General features: G+C 39.9%; 1 protein-coding gene across 5 annotated transcripts in view; it reads right to left on the reverse strand.

The window, feature by feature from the left end:
• Window positions 1–1848: 1848 nt before the first annotated feature.
• ube2d1b (ubiquitin-conjugating enzyme E2D 1b) overlaps window positions 1849–12582 on the reverse strand; it is a 30474-nt gene continuing 19740 nt past the window's right edge. The window contains exons 2-7 of one of the 5 annotated variants that reach the window (XM_043712358.1): window positions 8374–8437; window positions 8247–8278; window positions 8078–8155; window positions 7880–7985; window positions 5897–5990; window positions 1849–3689 (exon numbers count right to left, since the gene is read on the reverse strand). In XM_043712358.1, coding sequence (XP_043568293.1) covers window positions 3644–3689; window positions 5897–5990; window positions 7880–7985; window positions 8078–8155; window positions 8247–8278; window positions 8374–8437 — 420 coding nt within the window. In that variant the 3' untranslated portion in view covers window positions 1849–3643. Of the gene's footprint in view, window positions 3690–5896; window positions 5991–6304; window positions 6419–7879; window positions 7986–8077; window positions 8156–8246; window positions 8307–8373; window positions 8438–12582 lie in introns of those variants that run through there. The other 4 variants (XM_043712359.1, XM_043712363.1, XM_043712362.1 and 1 more) reach the window with 4 other exon arrangements.

Genomic DNA, 12582 nt, shown 5'->3' on the forward strand with positions numbered 1-12582 from the left:
TCCCAAGATTGGTGGGGTGGAAGGTGAGGACGGGGGGGTCCAGGACGGAGGTGCAGAAAATGGAGGAGATGCTCTGGAGGGCACTGACCATGTGGGATGCCAGATAATACCACATCTGCTGAGTTTCTCCTGCGCCTTGCTTTTATTTGATTTGCAGCATGCACACTCTTTTGCTTTCCTTACAAAATTATGCATCAAGGGGTTGAAGTCATAAAAAGGATAAAAAGACACAGAAGCAAAATGGCTATTATTTCTACCAGTCTGCACTCCATTCTCACTGATTTCATAATAGAATGGGATAACTTGCATCCATGGTTTTCAGAATGGATAGAGTTGAGCTGGAAAAAGCACAACAGATCTAGCAGCGTCAGAGGATGAAGGGAGTCAACAGGACCTTTCAATAGGGGAGTGGAAGGGGGTTGCAAGATAAATGGGGGGGGGGGGGGGGGGGGGGGGGGGAAAGGGGAGAATGTGGCTATGATTAGATTAGATTCTTTAGTGTGAAAACAGATCCTTCAGCTCAACAAGTCCACACTAACCCACCAAAGAGTAACCCATCCAGAAACGTTCCCCTACATTTACCCCTGACTAATGAACCTAACACTATGGGCAATTTAGCATGGCCAATTCACCTGACCTGCACATCTTTGGACTGTGGGAGGAAACCGGAGCACCCGGAGGAAACCCACAGACACAGGGAGAATGTGCAAATTCCACACAGACAGTGGGCCAAGGTGGGAATCGAACCCGGGTCCCTGGTGCCATGAGGCAGCAGTGCTAACCACTGAGCCACCGTGCTATGATTGGTCAGTGGGAAGGGTGGAGCAGATAGGTGGGAAGGAAGATTGAGGTATTATGGGGACATGGTGGAGAGGGAGTACTGGACCTGGGATGAGATTGGGGTGGGGAGATTTGGAAACTGGTTAATTCCATTTTACATCCATAAGGTTTTCAGTCTAAGATTGTTGAAAATCGAATCAAAATAATTGCAAATGCTGACAACCTTTGAGGGTTATGGGGAATCTAACCGCTTTACAAAATTAGGTTTCAAGAGGGTGAATAGTTATGAAGAGGATAAAAAAGGGACAGAAGTAAAATGGCTATTATTTCTACCCATCTGCAGTCTGATAATATCAGGTCAATTAAATCTTCTGCAGCTTAAACCTTTTGCAAAAGCTTCCATTAGTTTTTGTTCACACCATGGACAGTACACAGCAACATGAGGCACCCTCAAAGATCCAAATGGCCTATTTGCACCCTAATCCTTGTGCAATTCTTTCATGGTACGGTTTGATGGGAATACTGGACATTTCTGTTGTGGCATTAGGCAACTTGTATTGCACTGCCTTGATCTTCTATTTGCTCTCTAGATAGGTTCTATTGTGGCTTAAAAAATAATCATGTAAAGATGTGCACAGCTTTTCATCTGATCTGGGGTCAGAAATATAGAGATTTTAACTCAGATTAGAAGATATAACATTTATAATTACCACATTAGTTACCACCTCAAATTTCAACTAGGTTTATTAAATGTGGTCGAACCTTTTAACTACTTCCCTTGGCATGATGCCAAATAGCTTCTAAAGCAAAGTGTGTATTTTGTTGAGTAGCTCTACCACACAACACCATAAAATCACACAAGTTCAATTTTATATATATTAGAAATAAGTTTTTGTTGTAAACACCGTGCAGTATGCACAACCACAAGCACAGTTTTAAAAATTCTGAAGGCTCAGCTGTTACCATGTCAGAAATTAGTGGGGGGGGGGGGGGGAGAATACCAATATTAATGTTGAAACAAACCTAGACAAAATATACAGAATACAAATAACAGCTACCAACGTGAACTAAATTTTGTGAACATTTTTATTTGGACAAAAAGTGAAAGTTGCACAAGCCTGGTAACTTTGCTTTAGATTTTAACAATTAAAATCAAACAGATATGCACAATTAGCCATGAGTTATCAGAAGTGGAGAAAAGCCCCTCTCGCGTGTTTCTTTTACAAGAAATTCCTTTTCATCTCTTGCTTTGCATTTCTCAGCCAGTGATATCACTGAAAAACCTAACTCCTACAGGCACTGCCTTAAAGTCTTCTTCAAAGTGGCTATTTGACAATTTAATCCAGCTTTTGTTCATCGTGGGCCAGCCCCTGTGAAACATCAGTCTGAACAAAGCAAAATACGCAGATTCTGGAAATCAAAATCAGTCTAGAAACACTCAGTCTAGTGGAGAGACAGGAAGGTAGGGTTTCAAGTTCAGAACTTCTGACAGTGGGTTAAAACACTGAAAAGGCAGGGTTAATATTTCAAATAAGCAAAAAAAAACTGGCTTTGGAGAAGGGTAAGGGATCGATCACAAAACAGGATATGTACCTTGCAAAATAATATGTATTAATATACAGACTTATGCAGATTTCAGTAAAGATGAATAAGTCAGACAAAACAGAAAAAAGTTTTTTTTAAAAAAAAAGACAAATCACTGGCTAAACAGTCCAACTGTTTTAATTACAAGTGCAGCATTTCAGTTCTTCAGCTTAGAGAAAAAGGTGCATTTTTTAGTCACATCTATAAAGTCAGAAGTTCAGTTGTGATTCAAGGTTTGTTGTAAGCATCATCCACTTTGGTTGCAAAATAAATTTTTATACATGATTTCACCGATATTCTAAATAATCCAGATATTCGTTCTTAAATTGCCTCTGACGCATTGGTTCAAACTTAAGGAATCCAGGCAATTGGAAAATTGGCTGTGATTTAATTTACCATTTAATGCAAAATCGTTCACAAAGCAACTTTATTTCAAATTGGATAAACATAAGTGAGTGCGGCAAACCAATTAGAGGGGGGTCCAAAACAATCTTGTAATCAGTGAGATGGATAATAGGCAAGGAAAAATACATTCTACCAGAGGTAGGTAATACTTTATATACGTTAAATAGAAAAAGCCAGCACCATGTAGACATACAATTCTATCCCTAATGAAAAGACATTAAACCAGATTGAAAATTAATATTCTAATTATCTTGGTTACAAGAGATAATTTTCAATCTGTTATCGTCTGGTTGATGCAACATAGTACAAGGCTTGATGAGTGATTTGGTCAACTGCACAACTTTTAAAAAAAAAAACTGACTCCAAGTCTGAACAAGAGACTGATGCAACTCCATCACTTCCAGTAAGTGAATGGAATGCACAGACAATGGGCAGGCCAACAATTGTACCTGTGCAGTTTTTGACATTGAAATCATTGTTGGCAACCAGCTTATCCCCGTATTTCTCACCGACATCTTGGAACGAGTGCAGCAAAGAGAAAAAAAACTGACTCAAAATACTTAATACCAGCCCAAAATGCATAGAATTAGCAGTTGTACCAGATAACAAATCAGAATTAGCACTGGAACGCTTGTCAGAACAGAGAAAACACCACTACGTGGAATTTTATTGGTAAACGTCATTGCTTATTTAGCAATTACTGCAAGAACAGTTTGTAGTTTTGAAAACAATCATACTTTGTTTGCACTTAAGAAAATTTACAGTACTTATCGCCCACAATGAATATTTATTGTGAACTCCATGTGTTTCAATTGGAAAAAATAGTGTTGTCACTTTCTTCTATTGGATGGTTGCAGTATATCCAACACCAATTCTACATTGCATATTTCTGAGTCCAGTCTCTTGCGTACTTGTTGTATCTATCAAACAGAAACAAACTTAGCATTAAATTCACTAATAAAAATATAGACACAAGTGATTTCAAAACCCTGAAAAAGAGACATTATCTTGCACTCATTAAAACATTTCTCAAAAATACCACTTTAAGGTGAAACCAACATTTATAGTGTTGGAGTGGAGAGTGCTGATCTGTTGGCAAGTAGAGTCTGTTTTGTACAACCAGATGACTATTTGTATAAAGGCTTTAGATGAAGTCCATGGGTTTTAACAGTTCTAACATACAAACTTCAGTGAATGTGAATTAATAAAATCTTATATACCTGAACTTAATACTGCTGTTAGCACTAAACTGGCATTTCACCAAATACAAAGTTAACTGGAGGACCTCGCATTACGAAGGGAACTCTGGCAGTTAAACCGATAACAATGTTCAAATCAGTTGCAATAATGCCAATTGATCTGCATTCTCCAATTCATCTATTTCAGTCTTCTCCAGCAGCACCTACCTCAATTGGTTCTGCAGTCTAAAACAGAAAGATTGGGAATTCACTTAAAACACGTGGGTTCTCTGCAGGTACCTAGTTGATACATCTTCTGAAATCAGTGCTCTGGCGGCCTTCCTACAGGTTTATGGGAAGTTAGTCATAACCAAGTTTTAGTGCTGAAGCAAGTAGAGGGGTAATCTATAGCTCTGTTGATATTCTTGGCTTCTTCATAAACCTAGTCCATGTCATGGATAGGTCCACAAAAAAAAAATGAGTGAAGGGCCTCATAGCACTAGTGTAGTGTCCCTACCTCTGAGCCAAGAGTCCTGGGTTAAAGTCCCACCTGCTCCAGAGGTGTATAACAACACTATCGAACAGGGAGCTGATTTTCCTGGAGAGAATGGCCTTGTTCTAAAACAAACAGAAATATATCCACTGACACCAAGTCTCCCTACAACTCCCCTACAGTGAGAGGAGATGCTAGCCTGTACAAAGAATTAGCATTTCAGAGATATATTGAAGGATTGAGAGAACAGGACAAAATCTTCAGAACAGGAATGAATCTTCGTTAGTCTCAGTTTCTCTCTAGCAATTCAGTCATTGAAAATCAGAAACTGCACTAATCAGATGCAAGGGTTTTTAAAATACTTCTAAATAATATAAATGCTAACAATTACAGGTGTATCAAAGTTGTACATATTTTTAGATGTGGTCCCCCCACAGTGCAGTGGAAATGGGTAGCCAGCAGTCAGAACAAATGAGCTAGGCATGAAAGCCCCAGAGTGTATTACATTCAAGGTGAGCAGAAAGACAAAGAGAACAGTAGTGGGCAATTAAACAGTGAGACACAGACAGGAATTTCTATAGCTGCACACAACTCTAGAAGGATGTGTTGGCTCCTTCAGGCCGGAGGTCAGAAATCACCGAACAGCAGCAGCCATTCTGTGGGAGGCAAGGGAGGTGATTTCAGGGGCTCTGATATTAACTTTCATACACTCTTGTCACAGGAGAGATGTCAGACAACTAGCATTATTCAAGATAGGGATAAACCAAGAAACTACAGGTCAGTCAGCCTCACATCTACGTTAAGGAGCTACTGTTAGAAAATCATTACAAATTACTAATTAAAAGCTAATTACTAAAAAGGATAATTTCCACTTGGGATAGCTAAATTTTCCCTGCAAAATCAATGCTATGAAAGCAGACTAGATAGACAGTGGTTGTTTCCCTTAAAGCAAAGAAAGCTGAAGTAGTTGGAGGGGGAGCAGAATCTGATTGAGGTGTGCAAGATTTTGATGGTCATAGATATAGTACAGTTTTAAAATAAGGAGCAGGAAGTTGAGAGGGAATTTAAGTATTTAGATGAACTTTTCAAATGCCACAGCATACAAGTGTTGGAAAATGGGACTATAACAGATGGATGTTTGATGATTGGTACAAACATGATGGGCTGAAGGGCCTCCTTCTGTGCTGTAAAACTCTGACTCTATCAAATATAGTTACAATAAAATAGAATGTAATTTTCCTCCAGTTGATTGAAGTAATTAGTTACAAAGCACCTCCCGTTAATATTCACATAATCCAACAGTTAACCAGCATATTTATAGGAGCAAAAAGCTATTGCTGGATTTTTGCTTGCATTTTGATAAAGGTATAAACGTGACAAATTATGTTTTTTTCCCCCTCTAGTTGATTGAACTATACTCTTGGGTGATGCTCAGAATTCCACAGATGCTACTTACTGTTCCTTATCTGTTTTGTACATTTTTGCAATTTCTGGAACCAGTGGATCATCAGGATTAGGATCACATAGGAGTGAACAAATAGATAACAAAACTGTCCAGAAAGAAGAAAAATGTTCATTACTCTTCAAACGACAGCTGGCAAAAAGCAAGTATCACACAATGAATCGGTGTAATTAAGACTATATCCCAAAATTATGTTGTACATTATAGGACATTGCAAAGCGTCTCACAGTCAATGCAATTCTTTTGAAGTGCTATCATTATTGCATAAGTGAACATATCAGTCAGATAGCAGTCAGTCTGAGTGCACATTCTTACAGCAGCAATATTAGCAACCAGTTATTTTGTTTTAGTGATCTCGTGATGGGTGAATATTGGCCAGTGCACCAGGAGGGTTGTCCCCACCTTTCTTTCAATAGGTGATAGAGGATCTTGTATGCACACCTCATAAGGCTGTTGTGGCCTTAGTTGAAAATCTCATCTGAAATATGGCACCAACAATGCTGCATTCCCTCAAAACTGCAGTGAATACAAGAAAACAAACATCAGGTCTACCAGAATTGAAGCTTCGCACTGTACTTGGGCTCGAACACCAGAGACATCTACTATAAAGCTTGCGAGAAGATTTGTAGCTCGGGTGCTCGTTTTTGTGGTTCTGTTCGCCGAGCTGGGAATTTGTGTTGCAGACGTTTCGTCCCCTGTCTAGGTGACATCCTCAGTGCTTGGGAGCCTCCTGTGAAGCGCTTCTGTGTTGTTTCCTCCGGCATTTATAGTGGTTTGTCTCTGCCGCTTCCGGTTGTCAGTTCCAGCTGTCCGCTGCAGTGGCCGGTATATTGGGTATATATATGTGTTTGTTGATAGAATCTATGGATGAGTGGACTCGTGTTGCTGGTCGTCCTTAGTAGCCACACACGCGGATGACAAGCAAACATGAGTTCGACTGGGACAACACTACTATTATAGGATAAGCCAAACAGAGAACAGCCAGGGAATTCCTAGAGGCATGGCACTCATCCACAAATTCAATCAATAAGCACATTGACCTGGACCCAATATACCGACCACTGCAGTGGACAGCTGGAACTGACAACCGGAAACAGCAGATTCAAACCACGATAAATGATGGAGGAAAGATCACAGAAGCGCTTCACAGGAGGCTCCCAAGCACTGAGGATGTTACTGAGACAGGGGACGAACCGTCTGCAGACAGCTGGAACTGACAACCGGAAGCAGCAGATTCAAACCACTATAAATGACGGAGGAAAGATCACAGAAGCGCTTCACAGGAGGCTCCCAAGCACTGAGGATGTCTCCTAGACAGGGGACGAAACGTCTGCAACACAAATTCCCAGCTCGGTGAACAGAACCACAACAACACATCTACTATAACCCCAGCTCCATATCCTTAACCCAAACCTTTTGGTCCTCTTCTTTTTCAGAAAAATTCTATTCTAGACAATGTTTTGATAATCTGTCTCAAGAGCCATTTGAGATAAAGCACTCAAGCTTTTAACAACTCAGAATTAGTCACCTAAGTTCACCCCTAATTCTTCTGATATTCCTGTGTCTCGCATTTTGTACCAGATGAGCTAGAGATTAGATTTCCAAAGGAAAATCCATTCTTCTCCAACGTATACATTAATGCTCTGCCCACTGTTGTGAACTTTCTCTGTCATAAAACGTGCAGTCTTACACAACTTTACTAGTTGAAAACTTCTACCCTGTGAATGGAGAACCATCATGGGAGATAGATGGAGACTGGCCAGCTATCAGGACACTACTCATTAGCCTGGACTTCAATACCAGGTCTTTATATTTCAAATGATTCCCTCCAATTTTTAAATGTTTATTTGGTTGAACAAAAAGGGCTTTTTGTTTTGGTTGACCACGTTAATAAAATCTCTAGAAGAGATTATTGATTAAAAGAAAATAGATTCATTCAAGAAAGTAACCGTACAACACTAAGAACATTGGTCATACCTTTTGATATTGTTAATGCCGGTGACCACTGTGATCGCAGAATATCAAGACAAATGCTGCCGTTGCTGTTTATGTTTGGATGATATATTTTTGTTGTGAATGCAACCTTCACAAGAGAAAAAATTACTGTTACAACTGGAAATAATAAAATTACTTTTCCTCCCTTCCAAAGTGCATAGTATCTTAAATGGAAGTTACCTTTGGCGGTTTAAAAGGATAATCTGTAGGAAATTGAATTGCAAGAAAGAAAACTCCTCCCTGATATGGGCTGTCATACTGGGGGGGAAAGAAAATCCCACACGTTAAACACAAACAGGGCTTCACAGAAAACTTGAATAACACAACAAGAAAATTATGAGCTACTTACAGGTCCCATGATAGTGGCTTGCCAAGCGAACACTAAATATTGAAGGCAAGAAATATTAAGCTATATTTAGAATAAAATCTCCTTTGAAAATAAATTTGATAGTGTAAATCTTAAAAAGGACCCTTACTATCATCTCCCGCTGGACCTGCTGAACATTGAGCTGGCGGGTCGAGTTGCAAGTCCTTTAATTCCTAAATGACCAAAAGAAAATATCATTGTTACCCCAACAAAGTCATTCCCTGTGTAAAAACAAAGAACAGTTACAATCATCTTCTGTAATAATGTCTGACACAGTACCTCACAGGTTATGCTGACAGTGTGGTTCGCACAAACTCAACTGCAAGATGTTTTGTGAAATATTTTTGAACTGTTAGTGTAGGGACATAATTATTGCTTATGTTTGAAGAATGAACTTGAACCCGATTTAAATCAGAGGTTGAAGAATAAGCAAGGTACTGAGAAAGCCAAGACTTGTCAATCCTTAGATCATAGAATGCCATATCCTGAGCACTAAAACACTAAAAATATTGAGGGTGAATTGAAAAGAAACAGTGATGCATAGTAAGACTACACATTGCTGCAAAACTGATAAATTAGCGAGACACTACTTTTCAGAATGGAAATGTATCCTAGCATGTTGATCTTCAACTGAATGTTCATCAACTTCGAGTTGATATATTCTAACAATTAAACAAAACTGTCAGAAACTTTAGTAGTTAGATACTGTAAATGTCAGTTTTAGAATTAATTTCCCAGAACTGCTTTCAGAATGCATCTAGTCGAACCGTAGCTGTACAAATGTCACAAAATAATGATATAGGTTCCATTTCTAGGGACCCCAAGTATCTTGGACACACTTATAATTTTTCAAGACAGCAAAGGCACATATTTCGTAATGATCTGCTTATTAGAGTTATCATTGCAACAACAATTGTTTTAATGTTAAGACAATAACTGCAACAGCTCCAAAACAAGCTACCTTCCTGCCACTATATCAGCCAGAAAGTGATTTTCATTTATCACAACCAGAAACCTGTTATTGGGTATACTTGAAAGCAAGAGGATTTGTTTTACCGCAACCAGCATTCAATAAAGGGCCATATGGTAGGAACTTAACAGGCAGCAATTTTCTTACACGTAATTGCAAAACATATCACTAACCTAAATACTGCAGTGCATTCGCAAAATTAAACAAAATATCAGTCTCTAGCTCAAAGTAAAATATTTACAACCTAGCATAAAGATGAACCTTCTTATGCAGGGAAGGTACTATCGACACACTGGTGTTTAATTTGCAATTTTTAAATTAATCTTATGACATTCAGACATTACTTGGAGTTTTGTAAGACCTTTCAAGCACAAGTTCTATTTTGTATTCATCCACCAGATCTTCCTCATGTCAATTAACTGTGTCCAGGCAAAAGGGAACAGACCAGTCTAGTATATGTGATGTAGCAACAAGGCCTGAGATGAAGCAGGAATAGAGTTGTTAAGACTGTTCCTTTGCAATCAAGAATTGCAAAGTTCAGAACAATCACGAATCAAAAATAAAATCCATGCACCAATGTACACACTAAAATGTGGTGGCACACAGATTAAAAAGGAAGGGATCCCTCTGTCACATTCTAGTAGCTGAAGCTTAATGGCACTAGTTCATTCAGGGAAATCGTCTAAAGACATCTTCGAGCTGGTAATGGGCGCAAGAACTCCTAGGTGCCTGAACGGCATGCAGCCCTTCTGGTAAAAACATTCAACATTTCAAACACAAATAGATTTCACAATCAGTTCCTTTCTGAATGATTAATCTTGACTGTACCTACTTGGTAGTTTTGTAGCCTGTTCAGTTTATTACAACAGGACCTTGACCAAATGGGCCAACGGGCTGAGAAGTGGCAGATGGAGTTTAATTCAGATAAATGTGAGGTGCTGCATTTTGGGAAAGCAAATCTTAGCAGGACTTATATACTTAATTGAGTGTTGCTGAACAAAGAGACCTTGGAGTGCAGTTGCAGGTAGATATAGTGAAGGCGGCATTTGGTATGCTTTCCTTTATTGGTCAGAGTATTGAGTATAAGAGTTAGGTGGTCATGTTGCAGCTGTACAGGACATTGGTTAGGATACTTTTGGAATATTGCGTGCAATTCTGGTCTCCTTCCTATCGGAAAGACATTGTGAAACTTGAAAGGGTTCAGAAAGGATTTACAAGGATGTTGCCAGGGTTGGAGGATTTGAGCTATAGGGAGAGGCTGAACAGGCTTGGGCTGTTTTGCCTGGAGTGTCGGAGGCGGAGGGGTGACCTTATAGAGGTTTACAAAATTATGAGGGGCGTGGACAGGGTAAATAGGCAAAGTGTTTTCCTTGGTGTCACAGAGTCCAGAACTAGAGGGCATAGGTTTAAGGTGAGAGGGGAAAGATAAAAAAAAAGAGACCTAAGGGGCAACTTTTTCACGCAGAGGGTGGCAGAATGGGACTATCTGGCACTGCCCTTTTGGTGCTGATCATTTGGCCCTGCCAGTTTGGCTCAAAACTGTTTTGGCACACATTACTTTGGCGCTGAGCTGTTTTGGCGCCAATACATATAGATAACCATCGTGTGAAAATTTTGGTTTGTCTCTCTTGCTTCGAATGTTTTCAGCCATTTCTGGTATGGGCTCTACAAGAAAATAGAAAGAAAATTGTATTACAGCTCTCCAATGTGAAGACATAAGGGCTTAAGTATCATCAAGGCAGTAGATGAATATTAACAATTGTTAAATGAGAAAATTATTACAAAATGAGATTTGAATCTACAGCAGGTCATTACAGCTTTGACCATCGACTCTTGCTAGTTGAGAAAATTACATCGGGTCGTTAGTCATCCTCTCTTCTTTAACCAAAGAAGACTTTTTAAAAAATTCTGAATGGGCACCAAAACTGCTCGGCACCAAAGTAATGAGCGCCAAAACGGCAGGGCCAAATGATCGGCACCAAAAGGACGGCGTCAAAACATACCTGACCCGAGGGTGGTACATATAGGGAATGAGCTGCCAGAGGAAGTGGTGGATGCTGGGACAATTGCAACATTTAAGAGGCATTTGAATGGAAAGGTTTGGAGGGATATGGGCCGGGTGCTGGCAGGTGGGACTCGATTGGGTTGGGATATCTGGTCGGTGTGGGTGGGTTGGACCGAAGGGTCGGTTTCCACGCTGTACATCTCTATGACTCTATATTGTAGTTCTTCAGGTGCAGGATTCGCATATATTGGAAGCACAACTAATGGCAGAACACACCCATACACAATCTATTGTCGTTCACTTAAAGCTTGTGTTGTTTTAAAATGATAGGAAACTGGAGTAGGGGAGCTTTAGAATCAAAGGTTTGGAAGTGAAGAGAGGAAAGAGAAATGGGAGGAAGGGAACATGGAAGAGTAGGTCGTGAAAATACTGCAGGGAAAATCAACTCGAGGGGCAGAAAAATACTTTAGAATGTATGGCTAGTAGTTCAGGACACATGGTTGGGGCCTGAATTACTGGCCCAGGTCCGGGAGAGGGGGCCAGGCCCAGAAATGATGTTACAACAGATAACAGAAGGAAGGTAGTTCCACCAGAAACAAGGACTAGAAATGGCTGGTAGCTTTCATTTAAACCATAGCTTTGCTCAGAACAGCCACTTACCTGAGTTCACCTGGCAGCCTTATATTGTTTTTTTTTTAAATTTATTTAAATTTGATACAGGAGAAAGTGAGGTCTGCAGATGCTGGAGATCAAAGTTGAAACTTTATTGCTGGAACAGCACAGCAGGTCAGGCAGCATCCAGGGAACAGGAGATTCGACGTTTCGGGCACAGGCCCTTCTTCAGGAGAAGGGCCTGTGCCCGAAACGTCGAATCTCCTGTTCCCTGGATGCTGCCTGACCTGCTGTGCTGTTCCAGCAATAAAGTTTCAACTTTAAATTTGATACACTCAAGAACCAGAGGGTACAAAAAACAAGTTATTCCAACTGTCAAAATCCACCAGAAAGAATTGGAGGTGTGAAAGCAGCTGTTGAAACTGAGCAGAAAACTACAAAGTGTTTTATTGTAAAGGGATTAAATCAAATAAAAGACTATCTTGAGTGATTTAAGCAGTCAATTACATTCTAGGAGCAGCAACTGCTCCTAGAAGAATTCACTACAAGGGTACGCAGGAAAGCCACACACACACAGACCAAGTCCTAAACTATGAAAGTAACCACCCCAACACACACAAATGAAGCTGCATCAGGACACTATACAAAAGGGCCACAACACACTGCAGTACACCAGAACTGCAAAAAGAAGAAGAGGAACACCTATACAAGGTATTCGCCAAAAACGGATA

Source organism: Chiloscyllium plagiosum, chromosome 22 (assembly GCF_004010195.1).
Source record: "Chiloscyllium plagiosum isolate BGI_BamShark_2017 chromosome 22, ASM401019v2, whole genome shotgun sequence".
Classification (NCBI taxonomy): Eukaryota; Metazoa; Chordata; class Chondrichthyes; order Orectolobiformes; family Hemiscylliidae; genus Chiloscyllium; species Chiloscyllium plagiosum.